The sequence below is a fragment of the Marmota monax genome, unplaced genomic scaffold (assembly GCF_021218885.2).
Source record: "Marmota monax isolate L192 unplaced genomic scaffold, Marmota_monax_Labrador192_F-V1.1 WCK01_AAM20220418_F8-fsc00031, whole genome shotgun sequence".
NCBI lineage: Eukaryota > Metazoa > Chordata > Mammalia > Rodentia > Sciuridae > Marmota > Marmota monax.
The window spans coordinates 12705138-12727061 of record NW_026695197.1 but is presented as its reverse complement, the minus strand read 5'-3'; the positions used below and the strand labels follow the sequence as shown (position 1 = coordinate 12727061).

The 21924-nt window shown below is 32.3% G+C and overlaps 1 protein-coding gene across 1 annotated transcript in view; it reads right to left on the bottom strand.

The window, feature by feature from the left end:
* The window catches only part of Pik3c3 (phosphatidylinositol 3-kinase catalytic subunit type 3), a 121833-nt gene that overhangs the window by 34104 nt on the left and 65805 nt on the right, over positions 1-21924 (bottom strand). Inside the window, exons 16-21 of the mRNA XM_046428417.2 lie at positions 19304-19435; positions 14697-14825; positions 14014-14083; positions 11750-11814; positions 9406-9490; positions 7499-7573 (exon numbers count right to left, since the gene is read on the bottom strand). Coding sequence (XP_046284373.1) covers positions 7499-7573; positions 9406-9490; positions 11750-11814; positions 14014-14083; positions 14697-14825; positions 19304-19435 — 556 coding nt within the window. The remainder of the gene's footprint in view (positions 1-7498; positions 7574-9405; positions 9491-11749; positions 11815-14013; positions 14084-14696; positions 14826-19303; positions 19436-21924) is intronic.

The window sequence follows — 21924 nt, the reverse complement described above, 5'->3', positions numbered from 1 at the left end:
CTTTATATAATTATTTAAATAACATTTTTGTTACCCATGTAATTCCTAATGATTCTCAGTACTTGAGCAGATGACCAATCTGATCAGTCTTTGGTACAAAACTGCTGTATGTAACACATGGATTCCTTAATGGGTGTCATGCTTTTAACAGGAAATGTAGTCCAATGTTCTTTATTTCACTACAAGCCACTACTGGAATTTCAATGTTGCCTATGCATCATTGCTTATAAATGAAGGGTATTTTTCTATCCTTCTTATAAGAAAACTCTCAAATAACAGGATTATGGCTCAATCATAAGGCATAAAAGATTCAGTATCTATCAATAAAGTCACTGTTATGCTTTGCAAGTTCAAAGACCCATGTATTTTGAAAAGAAGCTATTAATGTTTTAAGAAAATGCATCCTCATACATACCAAAGAAAATGTGCTTTTAAAAGTTAATATCTGTAAACAAAACTTGTAAGGGTTTTAAAAATGTGCTCTATGATATAAAAAACATTTAATTAAGCAATTTAAGAAGTGAGATCTTATTGTAATCTATCACCTTAAACCATGAAGAAGTAAATTATATATATAAAACAAAGCAATCACTGACTATAATTATCTCCTATTGTCACCAACTTTACATATGGAATGAGGGTGCTAATCAAACTTTCATGTTATTTATATAAGTGACAGGAACTTATTTCTAAGATTGATTCAAGACATTTGAAGTTCTGGAATTAAAGAGAATAGACACTACTGAAATTAAAAATATTTTAAGGCTGGGTGCCTGGCACATACCTGTAATCCCAGAGATTTGGGAAGCTAAAGCAGGAAGATCACAAGTTCATAAGGTAGCCTCAGCATATTAGTGAGACGCTAAGCCACTCAGTGAGATCCTATCTCTAAATAAAATTCTAAAAAATTAAAAAGGGGGGATTGGGACTAGGGATGTGGCTCAGTGGTTAAAGGGCCCTGGATTCAATACCCCCCCAAAAAAATATTTAATGGTAGAACTTTATTTTACATTTCCAATATTGTTATTTCACATTCAACTGTTAAGAAGGCATTCTTATAAATACAAACTTAAGCTAATGAACCAGGAGAAACAATACCTACTTGGACAGTATACCTGACTATATAGTCTAGTTCTATTCAAAAATATACAATTTAAAATGTTATATATTTTCATTTTTCCTACAGTCTTCAAGGCAATAAAAATGTATTCCCTGTGTTATTCCTATCTTTTGGACAACCATTTGAATGTCTAAAGTAGCCGGCACCCACTGAAAATTAAAAAAAAAAAAAAAAAAAGCAGCCTCTGATGAGCAATTCTAAGATATTTGTCTCAGACCCCTTTTATCCACTTAAAATCGAGGACCCTTACAAAGTTTTTTGTTTTTATGTGGGTTATACCTATCAATATTTATTATATTTAACATTAAAACTGAATCCTTAAAAACATGTAAAAATGTTTATTACATTTTAACAATTTGCTTTTTGTAAAAAATAACTTTAAAAATGAAAAGTGGGCACTGTCTTATATTCTACCTTAATAGGAGATATTATGAGCTGAATTCTCATATTTGCTTTTTTAAAAATTCTATATGTTGTTTTGACTGCACTTAAAAAAAGTGAATATAGTCCCAAACAGATAAGTATTTTTAAAAGGAAACATAATTTTAATAGCTTTTTCAGATAACTATGGATAGTTTTCTTTGCTACAAAAACAAATTCTTAAGCCCCACCACGTAAGTAGTTTCAAAAACTCTAAGGCTGCAACCCAGCAATCTGAATCTTACCAAGCTCCTTAGGAGACTGTGATACAAACTGAAGTTTGGGGACTTCTGGTCTAATTTATACTGATTAATAACAATTCACAATTTCAATTAGATTATTGTAGAGAAATCCTAATAGGATTAATAACCTAAATGATTTAAAACTCATAGTCAAGACTAATAGACATGGTATGTTGTACAACCTCATTACCTTAACATTTGACACGTTTTGTTTAAAATGGCATTACGAAAGCATTAACTTTTTATTAATCTAGTTTATGGTTACTACTCTACGGCACAACATTTAGTGCTGTACAGCCATTAAAATTTTGCCTCACTAAAAGTTATTCATTGCAAAGCAACACGGTATTTACCTAGCATTAAAGAATGCATCATCTGATATAAAAATGTATATTTAAAATTTTAATATTACAAATATAGTTTCACTCCAATGCCTGGATTAAAGTTTGCCACATAAAAGATGATTCAAAAGGAAGTAAACTGATTTCCCCAAATTATTAAATAAGCCTTAAAAAATAGTCCAACAACAATGCTTATTTCAGTTTTGCTGCAGTGTGTGCTTTTCTTTCTCTGCATTCCATACAAGCCCAACATTTTTTCATGACTTAGCCTTGGATATTTGTTCATGAAGAAACTTCTACCTCCTTAATAATGCACGGTATTGCACCTTATTATTTTTTATTCCTTTTTAAGAGAAACAAACAAAAACAGTCCTTCTAAAACAAACTTTGGGGGAAAAAAAGGTACTCTTATACTAACCATTTTCATCTTTTTCGTGATAGGGCTAAGACTGATTTTTTTTGATACTGAATATCCAAGCAATTTTCAAAGAAGACATTTTAATGTCTAAAAGAAAATGATAAAATATGAATACAAGTCCTAATTGTTAAACATCTGAAGGGATGATCAATAAAGACAAAATGTGGATAAAATGTTATCTGTGACTGATTCTCTTATGCATATGTTGACTATGAATAAACCAGTGAAATAAGTAATTAATAGTAACTTTAAGAAAGAAATGTTTACATAGAAACCCCAAAGGATAAAAATGACATGAAAAACCTAGTTTCTATATTCATTTTAAAAGTATTTGCCTACTAAATACTTCAGACTTTCTGAATTCCTTTCCTTTACATCCCAGAAAGTAAGAAAGCACATTAAGTGTGTGGTCTTATACTTTATGGTATATTTAATATACCAAATTCAATAACTGAAAATGCAAATAGCCAAAGAGGCATCGCCATCTGAAGAGCAATGAAGATCTTTCCATGTAAGAATGTTTTAAATATTATAAACTATATTATACCCCTGAGGAAAAAATAAAACAAGCATAGTAAATATCAGTTTTAAAATACAAAGGTTTACCTTAAAATACAGAAAGAATAACATTAAATCAATAATCACATTAACTGTTTCTCTTATAAACACTCCTAAATTGTTAAAGTATTACTCAAAAGAGAATAAGAAAAGGAAGTACCTTAAAGAAGTCTGGATTTTAAAGGGTAGGAAAAAGAAATTTTTAAAACATATTAATGATTTTCTTTTTTCTCAATTTATGAGTTCAAATAACTACATAAGCTAAAGAAAGAATGACAGACACCCTAATCTCATGGTGGTAAAATAAACAAACAATACCTAACAGCTAGCCCTTAAGGTGTGTGCTCTGTGCTCAGTACCAAGTAGAACTCTATTATATAACCTCATTCAACCCTCATACTATCACCAAGGACAAGATTTTAGTAGTATTCCTACATTTAAATCAAGAGGGAGATATGAAGTACTTTACCCCAAATCTCCCAAAATTTGACTTTAGAGCTTTAACACATTGTTTCTTGAAACTTTTTCTCAGAATTAAAAAAAAAAAAGTTAATCAATTTCTCATAAAATTAAGAAAAGACAAAGAAAATCATGATAGGAGATCGAAATGATTGTTCTTTATTTTGAGCTTTCTGAGAAAGGCTCAAAAGCATATTACTGTAAAGTTCCAAGAGAGATAAAAATACATTCCACCTCTTCCAGATGGAAAACTCAAGAGCAGAGGGGCCATCCTTAGAATCTCAACTAATTTCTATTTAGTAAAGATCCCACTTCCCTTTTTCAATTGTGACTCTTTCATTTATTTGCATATTAACTCTATTATAAAGTATATTTAACATGACCAATGAATATTTTTAATATTATACTGAACTTTTCCCTCCTCAAGTTCTCAAAAATAAATACAAAAATCTTTCTCAACAAGGTTGGGATAAACTCGAACGGTATTTCATTAGGGTCCTACTAAATTCAATTACCCTGAAGAGACTTCTTTTAAGCTTTTTCTAAGAACAATTCTGGGGGGGGGGGAAATCCATTTTTTCAATCCCTCTCTATAGTTTAAATTTGCAACTTATTTCCCAGAGAATGTTATAGTGATGCACTAATACATGAACTATTATGCACTCCAAATCTGTTTCAAGAAAACCATGTTATGATTGACCACATGGCAGTACATGGACAAAGGAATTTCCTTGCTTTTACTTTCACAGTGGGCACACAGCGCCCTCTACTGCACAAGCCAAAGAAATGTTCTCCAAACTAAAAGCATCCAAAACTAAATAAAGCAAGGGCAATAGAAATTTCTGGGAAATCTAAATTTAGACTCATAGTTTGCATTTTAGTGTATTACCTTTGTATATTTTTATATTTTCCACACGCAGTGAATCATTTTCTTTTGCACATGCCTAGAGCTCTTAGCTGGATCCTTTTCTGGCTCATCTATATTCACAGGACAGAACAGCTTGAAAAGGTCAAGTTCTCAAAAAGATATCAGTGAAATGAAATAAGGATATCTCCCTTCTCTGATCTGTCTCTCATGGCAGGGTACAGGATGTAGATGATACAAAGGAACTCTAGTTATTCACAACCAGTTTCATCCAAAGCAGAGTCACACTCCAAACCTTTCCATGCTGGCAAACGACAACTGTAGACAAAAATATTTTATTTTGAAGAACGAGAGAAATGTTGCTTGATAAATTAAAAAATGCTCCATCAGTGATTGAGAGACTGGACAATCACGTAAGAGAATCCAAACTTCTAAATTTTCATTATGCTTTAAAATCTGTGTTAAATGCATAATGTACCCCAAAGAAACAATGAAAGATACTTTATAGTAATATGAGTTTTTTAAGTGCACTGAAATATATTTTGTGCAATAAACCACATTCAAATTTCACTTTGTCCAAGCTATACATTTTATTATTTATGTGTATTTATATCATATATATAACTAATATAACTTGAAATTGCTTTGACATATAATCAGTAAAAGACAACAGAAATTTTAAAAATAAATTTTTAGAAGTTGAGGGATACATTACTCTTTTATTTTTCTGTCTTAATTTTGTTCAAACTAAACTGAGAATTTGAAAACTTTTTCCTTAGTAAGGAAGACTTAAGATGCTACCACATAATATAATTGGGTAAAATAATTACAGAGCAGCTAAGTAAACTGAACTAAAAGAAATAAAAAGAATGTGCCTCTTATCTAGCTACATTTTAAAGGAAGTTTTTGTTTTTTAAAGGCAAATTTGGAGCACCCTCTAGTGGAAACCTCATGTAATAAGCTTAAAACTTCTGTTTCTGAAATTTCATAACTAAATTTTCAAAAATGAAATAACAGAAAAGGTACACTAAGTAGACTCCTCTTTCCAAATCTTGCTCTTAAAGTTACTCTGACCAAACACAGGAGAGAAAGCACTTCCCAAAATCCAACCAAAAAACAGTCTATTACTTGAAAATTTGATTAACAATTTTCAAAAGAAATAAGCAGGATCCCTAAATATTATAGAGGTAATGATATTCTACTCAAGAGAAAATCCCATGTGGATATAAAATAATTACATTCTAGAAATAAAGAGAACCATTTTGGTAGCTTGATTCTTGGTGGCTAAAAGATTCAACCAAAAAAGAACTAATGAAAAACAAGACAAAAAAAACTGTACAAAAATACCTTCCAAATTACAATTCTCTCCAAACATACTGTAATGTGTTTAAAAATATCCTTTGGTAAATTAGTTGAGAATCTCCATAACCACCTGGTTATGCTCCTTTGGTCTTGGTTATTGAAGGGACTGCCTGGTCTGGACAGATATGACACCACAAATGCAAACTCCACATAACATGTGGAGATGACTCTTCACATGTAATAATTTTAAATGAATACATGAAATGCTAGATTATGTGAATTAATAGGGTTATCATGTAACTAGGCTACATTTGATGAGTGACATTAAATTCTGGCTACCATAACACAAAGGAATACTAAAAAAATAAAATAAAAACTTCATATGAGAGATCAATTTAAAAAGCAATTTGGAAGTCTATTTACTACTGACGGCTGAAACTTGGATTATCTGACCCAAAGAAGAAAAGCTACTTAGAAGAGATGAGATATTCATTCATTCATTCAATACTGCTTTGCTAAACACTTTAAATACATGGTGTTCAAGGTTCTAGAGGCATGGTAGAATCATGAGTAGACAAGGTCTCTGTTGTAACAGAACTTGCACCCAGAAAGGGATATCTATCAGTCAATGAGCTCTGTAAATACAAGAATTTCTGTCCTATTTATATTGCTATCTTCAGCATCTAATAGTTGCTCAATAAATATTCTTTGGATTAAATTAAAAAATACCTTAAGTTAGTGATAGGTGATATAAAAAAAAACAAGTCATACAGAGAGAATAATAGAGGATAAAGCATATATGTTATTAGAGAAGAAGCAAGGGGCTTTCTAAGGAAATACCATTAGAACAAGGCTGATAATCAATGTCAGTCCTGCAAAGATCAAAGAAAAGAACTTTCCAAAAAAGAGGAGAAACAAAGGTACCTGCTGTGAGTCTGATCTGACATTCAGATTATAAAAACAGGCAAGCCACAGAATTATAGTAAAGAATTCAGATGTTATTCAAATTGAGAAAAATATGTTGGTGGCTTCAAGTAGGATAGAAGAGTAGAAATGCAGACAGTGGGCAACTTCACGATCTATTCTAGAAGGGAAGTATAAGTAAGATTTCCTAGTAGGTTTGTTAAGTAAGATTAAATCAAGAGGGGTATTAAGATTGATTTTAAGGCTTAAACATGGATGGATGATATTGCTATTTATTTATTGAGATTGGAAAATGAGGTAAGAGGAGATTTTAGGAAGTTATAATACAGAAGAGGACAACGTTTATAACTGCCTATATATAATTAGGATTTCAAGAAAGCAGTTGGATATTTCAATTTGGGTTAAATAAGTGGATTTACATAGAGAATTTTTAAATACTGTTTGCAAAGAGATGGTGTGTAACATATGGGACTAAAGTTATCAGAAAGAAGGGGGATAAGAATGATTATTAGAGGTGGATGTTATTTTAGAGTGAAGCATATTTTTTAAAAGAAAGCATTTTTATTAGAGCTACACAGGAAGAAACTAAACAGCTCACATACATTATGGGCTTTTCACAGAGACACTGCAAATTCAGAAATAGAGACTGGATGAGCTTCCATCTGCAGGATTATTACTAAAGCAACTGTTACAAGGGATGGGAGTTTCCCTAAATGTTCTTCCAAGGTACCAATTTTTAAAATATATATGCTTTATCTTAACTTACGTAACTTATTTTGTTAGTAAGTAAATACTAGAGTAAAAATCATTGGCATAATAAAATGTGTGTGCTAGTAGCCATTCTGTTACCTGTTTTTGTTAACAAAAGGTTATCCAGATGCCTGTCTCCGACTCCAAGTATATATGTAATCACACAATATCCAGCTAAAATGAGACAAAAAAATTTATGAAAAACATGTAAATCAGGTTATGTATCCCACTGAATAAATATGAAAACAATGTGTGCTACTTTAATTTCAACTTGCTTTTTCATACCTGGTTTCTCCCTAAATTTTCAAATTTGTAATTTCCTTTGGCTCTATTTAAAAAGTCTATGACTTGCTGGGCACAGTAGCACACGACTGTAATTCCAGCAGCACAGGAAGCCGAGGCAGGAGGATCACAAGTTCAAAGCCAGACTCAGCATTTAGCAAGGTCCTAAGCAACTCAATGAGACCCTAATCTCTAAATAAAATATAAAAAAAAGCTGGGGATGTGGCTCAGTGGTTAAGCAACCATGGGTTCAATTCCCAGTAGCAATTAAATAAATAAATAAAAATCTATGACTTGAAACACAAAAGAAATTATCATTTACAATAGAAAGAAATCTTGTAAAATTTTGACAAATTATAAATAGTATTCCCATCAAAAAGTTAAACCAAGTTTCAAGAATCTCAATTATAACATATCTAGCATTTCTCAGTTCAAATTGAACACGTTAGCTGACATTGAAAAAGAATTATAATAAACTGTCAATCGCACCATAATTTAAAATTGTGCTACCTAAATTAAAAGTAAATAAGTTTTGTTTTTGTTTTTAATTATAGAGAAACAATCTTGATGTGCCAGAAGACAGAAAATGTAATACACTCGAGTGGTAAGGGCACTTATTAACTTCACATTAGTACCCTAACAATAATATAACCTGCAAATATATAAATTATAACAGCTTTTACAAAACTACAATGTTGTTATATAATAGTATTTACAAAAACATGTTTATTTTAGCTCCTATGTAAAAAGAAGATTAGACCACCTAATAATGACAGAAAATTATCTTCTTCAAATTTTAAAAATATTAAGGTTCATTTGACTTAAGTTCCTGATGACCAAAAAATTCTGAAATACTAGCTCATAGGAATTTTGTGAAAAATAAAAAAATACTACATATCAAAAAGCAATTTCTAGGGCTGGGGATGTGTCTCAAGAGGTAACGTGCTCGCCTGGCATGCGCGGGGCGCTGGGTTCGAGCCTCAGCACCACATAAAAATAAAATAAAGATGTTGTGTTCACCAAAAAAATATATATATATTAAAAAAAATTCTCTCTCTCCTGAAAAAAAAGAAAAAAAGCAATTTCTAAAAACATAAAAAAAATTCAATTTTAAATATAGCTGTCAAATATTCAAAAAGCCTTCCTCCTTCCAGCTTTGTTTGCTTATGTATAGGCATAAATATAAAACTAAATATAATAAAACTAAATATAATATTTATAAAAACAGTTATGACCATTATATACCATATACCATTCAGGGTTGAAATCTAGTATCAGCTTCTTTATCTTCCCTTAAACAATTCAGTTATAAACAAACAACTTAAGAGATAAAATATACAAGAACATAAGCTTTATAAAGATAGCAAAAATGACAGAAGAATATAAATTAATCCTTATAGCATGCTACTACTTCTAGGAATGAACCAAGAGTACTGACTCCAAAATACTGTGAGAAATACTATCTTTACAGAGCACTTTTGGCTGAGCTCAGTTTTTATCTAAAGCACTCTTAGCTGAGCTCACTTTTCATCCAAAGCTTTTATTGAAAGCACAATTATTTCTAACTAATACTTTCCCCATAGCCTGCCTATTGTCATTATTCAAAAATAGGATAAACCTAGGGGAAAATTGACAGGTTCCAGGAAGAGGTAACTTGTAATTTCATCAGATGGCTAACTTTATTACCCAAACACATAAATGGAAAGCTAACCTGAAAAACTTACCACAGCTTTTAACATAAGTGTCCATGACTTCAGCACTGATCCCATTTGGTCCATTCTCACTTGGTGCATATTTTCTAAAAAAGTTCTGAAAAGACATTATTTACCCGTTTAAGAATTCAATATATTTAAACAAATTAGGCATTTTGAAATTGTAAAAATGACCAATAAGTTTCTAGTCCAAAATTTAGTCAAAATACAATTAGATGCTTACTGAACCAAACAATAATGGTGGTTCAATAAATGCAATGGAGTGTACAAAGAGTCTGACAACGTTTGGGAAAACAATACTTAATATATTTCTTTCTTTTTTCCTTTTTAAGATTATCCACTTGACCTATTTCTTTACTTTCAAATGTTAAAGAAAAACACAGCATTTTATTTCAAAGTATAATTAAAATATTGTTACGCAGCACTAAAAAATGACAAAATCATAGAATTTGCAGGGAAATGGATGGCACTAGAGCAGATTATGCTTAGTGAAGCTAGCCAATCCCTAAAAAACAAATACCAAATGTCTTCTTTGATATAATGAGAGCAACTAAGAACAGAGCAGGGAGGAAGAGCAGGAAGAAAAGATTAACATTAAACAGATACATGAGGTGGGATGGAAAGGGAGAGAAAAGGGAAATTGCATGGTAATGGAGGGAGACCCTCATTGTTATACAAAATTACATATAAGAGGTTGTGAGGGGAATGGGAAAATAAACAAGGAGAGATATGAATTACAGTGGATGGGGTAGAGAGAGAAGATGGGAGGGGAGGGAGGGGGGATGGTAGAGGATAGGAAAGGTAGCAGAATACAACAGTTACTAATAGGGCATTATGTAAAAATGTGGATGTGTAACCGATGTGATTCTGCAATCTGTATTTGGGGTAAAATTGGGAGTTCATAACCAACTTGAATCTAATGTATGAAATATGATATGTCAAGAGCTTTATAATGTTTTGAACAACCAATAAAAAAAATATTGTTAAAAATAGATTTATCCTGTTTTCAGTTTTTTGAACACTATGAATATTTAACCAACTATTTTTATTTGGAATATATAAAGAATTCCTACAAATCAATAGGAAAACTACAAACAACTCAATAGGACATGGACAAAAGATGGCAAGTGCTTCATGTCCTTCATATAGATTTTTAAATGTTAAACCTTGCAGATAATCAGGGAATTACAAATTAAAACCACAACTGGATACCAAGAGCTAGAAATCTGATAATACTAAGATTAGGCAGGGATACATGGCAATGAGAAACAGAAAAGGAATAATTATTTTAGGAAAAAAATAAGTCTTTTAAATATAAACTACAGGTGAAGGTAACAATACCCTATGATCCACCCAAACTATTTGCAGAGATCATAAATGTAGTCTAGAACCAGTATACACACTCTCTTCCTTTACAAAAATAATCCTGACCAGGCATGGTGGTGCACACCTGTAATCCCAGTGGCTCAGGAGGCTGAAACAGGAGGATCATGAGTTCAAAGCCAGTCTCAGCAACAGTGAGGTACTAAGCAACTCACTGAGACCCTGTCTCTAATAAAATACAAAACTGGGCTGGGGATGTAGCTCAGTGGCTGAGTACCCCTGCGTTCACTCCCTGATACCAAAAAAAAAAAAAAAAAAATTTAAAAACTAATCCTAATTTCAGAATAATATACTTAATTGATAACTTTATGAAATAATGACTTCAAGACCACTAACAACTTGATTTGCTATAGGACCCACAGATTCAACATTTATTTGCACTACACCTAAGGTTTGTTATAGTGAAAGGATATACAATAAGAATGTCATAGAAAAAATACACATACACACAAAAAAAGTGGAGAAATTCCCACAGGCCTCCAAGTTTTCTGATGAGGGAACCTACTGAGCATATAAATTTCTTCAATAGAAAGATATTTTAAAAAGTTTTTAAATTGCAGTGCTATAAGCATAATTATACAAAAGATGTATGAGTAAGAATGTCTCTACAATACTTTCTAAATAACAAAAATTGGAAATAATCAAAATGTCCATCAATTAAAGGTTACATAAATTGTAGTATATCCTCACTTTGAAATATAATGCAATCATAAACTTTAACATAGTTTTAATTTTAATTCTAATCTTCTATTTTGTATGGCATGCATTACTCATAAAACTGACCACTTGAATACACTGACATGGAAGAATTTCCAACTACAAATAATGCTCACTTCTAAAGAAAAAAACCTGTATAAAGAAAGTGATAAAGGGAGGCTTTCATTTAATTCCATATATTTTCCATGAAGACTTAAATTTTCAATATGAAGAATATATACATGAGTTTTATAAATATTTAAAATTGGTCCTATACCTGAATGCTTCCCTCAGTATCAAGAACTTCAGCAACAGGAACTGACTGGATAAACTGCATGAAACCTACACAGAAATGAACAAACATACTGTATTCATAATACCTTTTAGATAATAGAAATAAAGGTTCTACTAAGAATAACCTTCTTTTGTAATGGATACACTCTACATCTGAACAACTTAAAAAGGTTTGTGAACGCTATATTCAGTTTATTGTGGCATTGAAAACACTGTAACTACCAGGAAAATTTTTATGCTAATTAATCTGCTTATTTGTCTAGGCAAATTTCTATTATTGAACAAAAGAACACAAAGCAACAGACAAAGCTTCTTAAATCTATCATCAAAATTTTCTTCTTTCCATGGCTTGATAAGAGATAGTAATCAAAAACAGTATAAATTTAAGAGCATTCTAAGAATTCTGGAATATTATCACCTAAGCCAATTTGTATATGTCCAGTGGCTCCTTTTGTCTAACACTCCATCTTCTGTCATTTACTGGAAATGACTTGGGAAGAAGTACCTCCCAAGTACCTCAAACTACCAAGACAAATCAGGAGGGAACAGTATGTGAGATAATAAAAATGAAAAAAGTCTGGTAAATCTTGGAACAACAATAGGAACATATAACAACCAATACATGAAAAAAAATGAAAGACGAATGGGAAACATTATTTTAGAACTAGAAAGAGTCATGACCTGGTTTTGAGTCTTCTAACAATTTACACACAGATCACACCCCTTTAGAGCAAGAAATGTTTTATTTATTCTCATATCACAAATGTACAACAGTACACAGTAATTCGCTTAAGAAGTATCTGTTGTTTTTTTAATATGGAACATGAGCTGTCAAGTAAGCAAAAATACATGCTTGATCCTACCTACATATCTTAAACACTATGAATGAAAGCATGACCTGAAAGTTCAGGAAGACTTAAGTTACAGAAGAATCAAAGGACATCTGGCAATTGAATCATGTTTTTATTATTTCAACAATAAAGTTACTAGATAAAGCTATGTAGGGAAAGCTGTGTCAGATAGTGGTCATAGTATATGTGAAGGTCCCAAGAGCAAAAAGAGCATGGGGCATTAGAGAAAACAAAATGTAGCCATTTTGGGGGCTGGAGCTGTGGCTCAGTGGTAGAGCACTTGCCTTACAAGTGTGAAGCACTGGGTTCGATTGTAGCACCACATAAAAACAAATAAAGGCACTGAGTCTACAAACAACTAAAAAAAAAAAAAATTAAAAAAAAATGTAGCCATTTTGGCTCAAGAAAGCAAGAGGACAGTGGCAAATGAAGAGGCTTGAGACAGGTACAGGGAGTCCTACAACTGAAGAATTTAAATCTAGGTAAAGCCTCTTGGTCTTTGTCCCAAGAGCAAATGAAAACTACCAAATACACCTACGCAGGATAGTAAAGAAGCACATTTGCACTTCTATAAAAATCAATTTGAAGGAAAAATGAGAATAATAAAATCACCAAATAGTCTTGGAAGTAGCCAAGGGAAGGACAAAAACTTAAAACAATTATTTTATTTTTTCAAGGTAACTACAGATATAAAGCAAAGAGTATGGAATTTACAAAAAGCATTAGTCAAGCATTCTTAGGGAATTTGCCATCAAACTTCCAGAGGTTATTCCATTTTAAAAATACTTACATGCTATATACATGTATCCATGTTTGTATGTGAATGTGCAAGCACACATAGTCAAAATATATAAAAAAGAATTCAACTGACAACATAATTTGCTGAATAGCTTTTTATAAGCAGAGCACAGTGCAAAGCCTTTCTCAAAGGATTATTCTGAACAGATTACAATGCAATAAACATCTGTGGATTATAATCAGTTTAAATGCAAAGAAATATATAACAGAGGTGTTAAATTTTCTCCAAAGGTGATGTTTTTATAATTTCAAGAGGTAAAAATACAAAGTGAGAGCATGTGTGCATGCACAACAGATATAGGGAGTGAGGGAACAGAGGGAAGAGAGAGGGGGAGAAACAGAGGGACAAGAATAAAAGGAAAGTAGGAAGGACTGAAGAAAAGGGAAGTGATGCAAGAGAGGAAAGAAGAGAAGGAGGAATGGAAGGAAGAGACAGAAGGGAAAGAGAAAAAAAGGAGGAAGCAGAGAAGGAAAGATGGCCCAACTGGCCTGCAGTGCTACAAAAGTAAGTTTAATCTCTAACATTCTTCAGAATTTTCAGTTTAAAGAGTACTCATTAGACATTAAAGTAAACAATCCTTATATAAAATAAACTCACCATGTTTTGTACTCGTGGCTAATACCTTATAAGGTGTCAATTTCAAATCCAGATTTTCTTTCCGTAACAGCTTTAAATCAAAAGATAAAATACTTTAAACAAATGTAAAAATTATTAGGAAACAGTTTTGTGGACAACTATTAGAGTCATTTAATATAATAAAGATATAGCCTTAATGTAAGGTTAACTAAGTTAATTAAACTTAAATCATCAAAATAAATTCATTAATTTTTGATGGTGTGATGAATTTTTTATTCACTCTCTATGATGAGTTTTTAATAAACAGTAGGATTCTCCTTTATGGACATAAAGTATTTTACAATATAAAAATTTTTTAAAATGAGGCCAACATTCCTTTGAAACCCAAGACAATAATGGGATGTTTCCTTTTTTAAAAAAAGATCTAATAGACATTATAGAAATTACTAAAGCTTACAATGTGAGAATTTAAATTTGGAAAAAAGGTTTTATGGCGCATATGAAGCTTCACACTCATCACAAGAATAATTCTGAAGTGCAGAAAAACAATTTTATTTGTTCAAGGATAAGTGGAGATTACTAAAAGATTTTTAGGACTGTAACTGAATAATACAAACACTTTTGTTTCCATAAGCAGTATATATACTAAACCATAGTTTTCTAAAATAAAAACATGTCCCCTATCAATATAAAGTTATGCTCACCTTATCCATAAGTGAAATGATTTGAAGAATGAGTTGATCTTGGCGTAAATCATCTCCATGCTTAAATATAACGGGATATTTGCCTCCATCTTCTGTCTTAAAGAACAACTGTGCAGGCATAAGGGCACTCTGGAAAAGAAATGTACTGTTTTCAATTTGAATGTAAATTAATGCATAAAGATTTACAATAGCCAGAAGAAAGTTCTGGCACATAATTTAAAAACAGGTGAACAAGACCTAAAGAAGCAACATGGGTTGTCAGATACATGAGGGTACCATGTAGAGAACAATGAACCAGCTAATAGGCAGATCACATGGTGGAAAAAGCACAAACTTTGCAATTAAACAATCCTGGCTCTGAATCCAGGCTTTGCCAGGTACCAGCCAAACAGTCCTATGAATAGTTTATAAAACAAAGATAGCATTTCCTCTGCTATGACAATCAGAAACTGTTGATGAGAAGGGTCTCACACTAGGCCTAATATAAAGCAGACATTCCATGTGTGTCTACTACCATTATTTTTATTATTAGAGATATAATGGAGTAAATAAAGTAAAACAGTATAAAACAAAAATGTATCAGATGAAAAGAACATGGCCATTTTTAATATATATTTATTTATAATTAGTTATAGATGAACACAATATCTTTATTTTGTTTGTTTATTTTTATGTGGTGCTGAGGATCAAACCCAGTGCCTCACATGTGTGAGACAAGTGCTCTGCCACTGAGTCACAACTCTAGCCCCACAGCCATGGTTTTTAATAGCAATTATATACTGTGAGACTCAAAATCTCAAAATTTTGAGTTCTCAAAATCCTGAGATTATTACTTTGGGGATAAATGGTCAGAAAACTGCTCTGAGAAAGAGAGATCCTATGGATTTTGACCATGGATAGAAAATATTTTATAAGATTGTAAATTTGGAGAAATTCATAATAATATACAGAAAATAAATGTGTCACAAAAGAAAACAAATGGCAATAACTCTAATTTACGTAAACCAAGAAAATAGCATAAAAAGCATCACACAAATGGATGAAGACACATGGCAAAGCAGACAAAGCAAAATATTAATGACAGAATGGAAGTAATGGAAGTGGTAGATACACAGTCACATACTGAAAAACCCCTTTAACTCTGCACTGTTTGAAAACTTTCCTATAGGGGCTGGGGATATGACTCAGTAATACAGCACTTGCCTAGCATGCATGAGGCCCTAGGTTCGATTGCCAGCAACACACACACACACACACAAAAAAAAAAAAAAAAACAACTTTTCTATAACATGATGAGAAAAAAAGGCATGAAAAAATGCTTCAAAGAATGTTAAGCTCAGAGCATAAATATTCTAGTGGACTAAAATTCTGAACCTTAAATTAACTTAAATTTAGAGAATCATTTTATCACCACTATCAAAATGTACTTATTACCTTAAGCCCTAATTTACAAAAGCTCAAGAATAATAGTTGGAAGTGATCTTCCTAAATATGACAGGTAAAAGGATCTTTGATGTAATTTATTTTTTTCAGATTCAAAGGTAAATATGAAATTTCGATTTCATCTAAAATCTGAAGCAAGGTGATGATGACCATAGTATAACTACCATTACTCCCAGTGCCTTAAGTGAACCATTCTCCATAATGATCCAACTTTGGTTCTTAGACCAAGAACTACAAAAACTCCTTTAAAAATATTACACAAAGGGCTGGGGTTGTGGCTCAATGGTAGAGTGTTGGGTTCAAACCTGTCCACCTACAACTAAAAAATAAATATTAAAAAAAAATATTACACAAAAGAATTTTCAGAAGTTTATAAAAGTTATAAAAGTACAACAGGAATCCATGGGTTCCCTGCAAATATATGCAATATTTTCAATGTGTGAATAAGCAGATGGACTACTGAAAGAACATAATCCATCACTTTTTCAAGATTCTCAAAGGCATTCATGTCCCCAATTAAGAATTACTTCGAGTTATGTAATAACTCTATACAGAGATATATTATATAGCTAGTTACTCTACACAACTAAACAGTCATACACAGAAACTGTCTGAAGACCAGTATTTCTAAACTCCAATTCACTATGTTTAAGAATTCCATAAGCTTAAGGCTAGAAAACAATAACAGGACTGTATATCAAAAAGATTCCCCATATTTTGACTATTTACTTTATACGCATAAAACAAAATTGTAATATTCTATAATTAAAAATAACACGGGCTTAGAATCCACTACCAATAATGGCAGATGTACATTCTTATATTCTATTCTTAAAACTCTTGCTCTGTCTTAGACATACTTTTCTACCCTGCTTGAAAACAAGGGTACAAGTACCTTTTTAATTCACTCTTTTTAATTAGTGCTTAGAGAAACTGGTCTTGCTTGGGAGTTCTTGGGAGTTCGATGTTTAACAACCAGCAAAATACTAGTTGTTAAAAGTATACTGTCTTATGCATAACTTTCTATACTTGAGTCCTCCATGGAATGTAAGCATGAAGTAAGAAATATTTGCATTGCATCTCCTATACCTGTGTTTTCAAACCGTAAGCTGCAATCTATTAATGATTATTCAATTTTTTTAAAAATGGGTTGTAAGACACATTTAAATGTTAAAGCAATTAGAAAATATTTTTGAAAAATAGACACTATCATTCTATAACATGCAGTAAAGATTAAGTACTATTTTATGAAACTTATGTTTCAGTTGTGTAACCTAGGCTGCCAATAAGTTGCCTTGACAACACACCTCTTCAAAAACTGTGAACTATTTTGTACTGTAACTATATCCTTTTTCATCTACACAAGTTGTTGCTCTATGATCTGTTTCTTATATTATGCAAAAATAATGTTCAACACAACTTATGAAATTCCATCACTGGATTCACAAAACCTAAAACACCATGTGTCAGAGACCAGCTCCAATAGGGGGCCTCAGGAGACAAACGGATGGTGAGGAGTCGGCGAAAGGGGGGTGGAGAAACAACACAGACACCAAAGTGAAAGTGCTGAATCCCAATCTTTACTTGTGAAGTTGATCATATATACTTTTCATTTTGGCAGGCTCACAGTACTTTGTGGTTACAAAACAGGAATCATTATTCAAAGAAACAAAATATTACGTAGCTACAATTAGAATAGAAGAATGTATCTTGGCTTATGCATAAGCAAGCATTTTTCCTTTCAGTTCGAGTTTTGCTTTGAGCTGTTTCTGTTTAGTTAACTTTTAATAATAGTTAGAAATGTCCCAACTATTGGCTTATACCTTGACTATTCTTTCTTGACTTACTGGCTGCAACCGGTGCCATGGTTACGGCAAGTGGTTAACTTGTTATTAATTTTAATCAAACAAGAGTAAGAGCACAAACCACTGTGCACAGGAACAAGAAAAAGTTGCCCAGTACCAAGCACTAATCTGTCTTCTTAACATTAATTCTTCTTCTCTAGATTTTAATTTAATTTCTCAAAAACTTCCTTGACAGGAATACAGGGAGTTTTTCATTAGACATTAACAATTTACGCTCCACAGCTGAATCATTGCATTTAGAGCAAACAGATCTATTCTTTAGAAGTAGTTGCATTAATTGGGAAAGTCAAGTTTTTTCCTTCATACTTAATGGTCATATGAGAAATTGCAACTATACTTATTAAAGGAATACAAAAACAAACCAGCCCATTCCCAGAAACATACTGCGCTCCTCCAGAGGATGGACACCTTGCGCCATCCACCTCAGTAGGGCCTTGCCATTGCCTGAGTCAGGGGGGGGGGCGCAGCAACCATGTCTCACAGAGATCTTTCTGTATGATGCCCCTCAGATAGTACTGCTTGGCAGGTATGATGCTCAGTCCTTTGTAGTATGATAAGAAAGGCAGCTGCATTCTATTTCTACCTGTGCAACTGGTGGCCAGACCTAAAGAAAATTGAATGTTCTACTAAGAACTAAAAACAAACCAGGCATGGAGGTGCAGTCTATAATTTCAGCAGCTCTGAAGACCTGAGGCAGGAGGATGGTAAGTTCAAAAGCCAGCCTCAGCAACTTGGCAAGGCCCGAATCAACTTTACAAGAACCTGTTTCAAAATAAAAAAGAAACAGGGCTAGGGATGTGACCCATTGTTTAGGCAGGTGCCCAAGGGTTTAATCGCTGGTATCAAAAAACAGAAGAAAAGAAAATGAAGAAGTTTAATGTTCACAGGAACAAATATTGTGTTGAGGAAAAAAAAAGGTGGTGGTGGGGTAACTGGGCCTCATACCTAACAATCTGAACTTTCATGTAAGTTTTACAATTTGTTTATTAAAAAAAAAAATAGTCTCAAGGGAGAAAAGTAGTTGTGGCTCTGAATTACGATAATTAAATAGTTAAAAAAAGTTTTAAATAGAGATATATATTTTATACGTTTTGTTTGTAAAAAATGCTTATGTACTCAAAACAAGAAGATCTTCAATGAAACCGTAGTGATAAATGAAAGGTCCTTTTATTCCCTCTGGTATTTCCTAAATCAAACAGAATTAGAAATATTCCTAGTAATGTACTAATTTTCCAAGGTAGTGTTGTATTTTAAAGAATTAGATTCTAATCATATACATTAAAGATACCTCATAATTACCTTAAATAGTGTAGCTGTTTCTGGGATTATTCCTCTAATTTTCACCTGGGGTTCTAAAGGCAAAGGTATGAGTTCCACATCTGACAAATTCATCTTTTCGTTATCTCCAAGCAATGCCTGTAATCTCTCATTCTAGGAAAATGAATTAGAAGGAATTAATTTGATTTAAAAAAGCAGTTCATAAAACATAAAGATAGAAAAACTGATATTAAGATTTTTGCAGAGTATTACAAAATATATGAAGACTAACATAAAGCAGATGTACATATGTGAGAGAGAGAAACACTTATAAATAATCCATGTAACAAAAGCAGCAGCATGTTTTTATTTTTCTTTTTGGGGGTGGGGGTAGGAGGGTGGCTATAACTGAGCTTTATCCTAGCCTTAGCAGTAATCTTTAAAAGAGTAGTCCCTGGGGGCTAGGGTTGTGGCTCAGTGGTAGAGCACTCGCCTAGCATGTGCAAGGCATGCTGGGTTCAATCCTCAGCACCACATAAAAATACATAAATAAAATAAAGGTATTATGTCCAACTACAATAAAAAAAATGTTAAAAAATAAAAGACTAGTCTCAAGAATACATTTAATTTGCCTCAAGATGGATTTAAAAGATTTGACTTCTATTTCCAAAGGATTTATGAAGCCAGAGAAAACCTAAATTTTATTTGAAATTTAATTTTGCATGACTAAATATTAACTGAAATTTTCATTATAATGTCCCAATGCATTTTTTGAATATAAGAAAGAAATTTTAACTAACTTGGAACTTGATCTGTCCCTACCTTCTACCTTTCACTGAAGGTAATCTAACTTTTTTTAAGATATCATCATCATTCAGTTTCTTCAGTTCATATGCAAATTGAACTGAGCCAGGCTCTCAGAAACTGAGAAATCAAGTCATGGTAAAACAGCTTTCACGTTGTTAAAAGCCCTTTTATTCAGTATTTAAGAAACAATCTATCCTTTGAAAAGCTGAGAGAGTCTTGCATTCTTTAAACAGATGAGCTTGTACTTTAAAGAGGAAAACTTAACTTGCCAATCCCACTGACACAAAGCACTTCAACTGTAATGCAAGAAGCCTATACCAAAAAAGAATTCTGGAGTTAGGGATATACAGAAATTAAAAAAAAAAAAAAGTTTAAAGGATTGACATAAAATTATTTCCTTCCAGTAATACTCCAAATCTCCTTCTCATGATGACAAGTTCCAATTAGAATCAACTGAAAACTGGCATGAATTCCAATACATGCCTTATAAAAATCAATATATCTGCTCCATAGTGAAGTGGACAGTCAAATACACTTATATGAAGAAATGTCAGTTAATCTGACTTTTGAGTTATTCTATCATAACCGATTTCTAGTTCATGTGCTGATAAACAATAAAATAACCAGAAGACAGATAATAAAAGTAAAAATATAGATTCTTCTCATACTGCTATCATGCCAGGAACATAGACATTTCATTTCTCATCTTGGTTATTACAATAGTGTCCTGACTGCTCTTTTCAACTTTTGCCTGCTACAGACTCATTAAAAACAGAGTACTGATGCTAAAACAAAATGCCCCAAAGTGCACACATCAAAGGTGCAGCTCCCCCCGCTGGTGAATACTTGGGATCACAATACTTCTGGCCCAGGGTGCGTAGCAAGTATGGATTTATTTATTTAACCATGGTTTGTGATTCTTCTCAACAACAACAAAAAATAGAAACTGAATAAAACATGTTTTCCCTTCATTTTATATCTCCTCCCTAACTAGGTAAATAATATTTCCTTGCTCATATCTTTGCATTTCTTTAAACATGATCCATTGTCTTTGAATTTCTAATTCAATTCTTCATCTTATCCTCTTTCAACTTTCCTCTTTCAAGTCTAGAAAATAACAGTAGATAAGCTGTATTGTGTTATTTTGCAAAGATCAAGCAGAAAGACCTGGGGCTGTGGTTGTGTAGAGAGATTGCCTAGCATTGGTGAGTCACTGGGTTCAATCCTCAGCACCACATAAAAGTAAATAAATAAAATAAAGGTACTGTTGGCCATCTACAACAACAACCAAAAAAAAAAAAGAAAGAAAGAAGAAGAAAACCCTGTCTATTATCCTATTATCTAATGGGATCCGGAGAAAAAGAAGATACCAAATAAATCCTTCATATGATTTAAGGTACTGATCAGAAAATGACTTGTGAAGAATAGATACTCATCTACTACTTATCAAGTGGAGGCTTCATGGTTCAAAGATTAATGCTCTGGCCAAGAGAACAGACATGAAGCCAGTGTTGTAACTATTTAACAATCTGTTCTGTAACCTTGAGCAAGTTACTCTTGAGATCTTTGTTTCTCAGAATTCTACACTAAAGATTTCAAGACATACTTTACATATCAAATATATTCTAAAATGACAACCAGTAAAGTATGCATAAAAATATGGGTCCAAAATGCACAGGTACAAATCATAAATCTTAACACTTACTGGTTGTGTGGCATGGACAAATTATTTAACCTCTCTATGCCTAATTTTCTTCACAATTAGGATAATACCTAATTTACAGAATTTGGTTTAAATGCTTTGACATATGTAAACTCAAAAAATAGGAACCCATACACAATCAGTGTTTATAAAT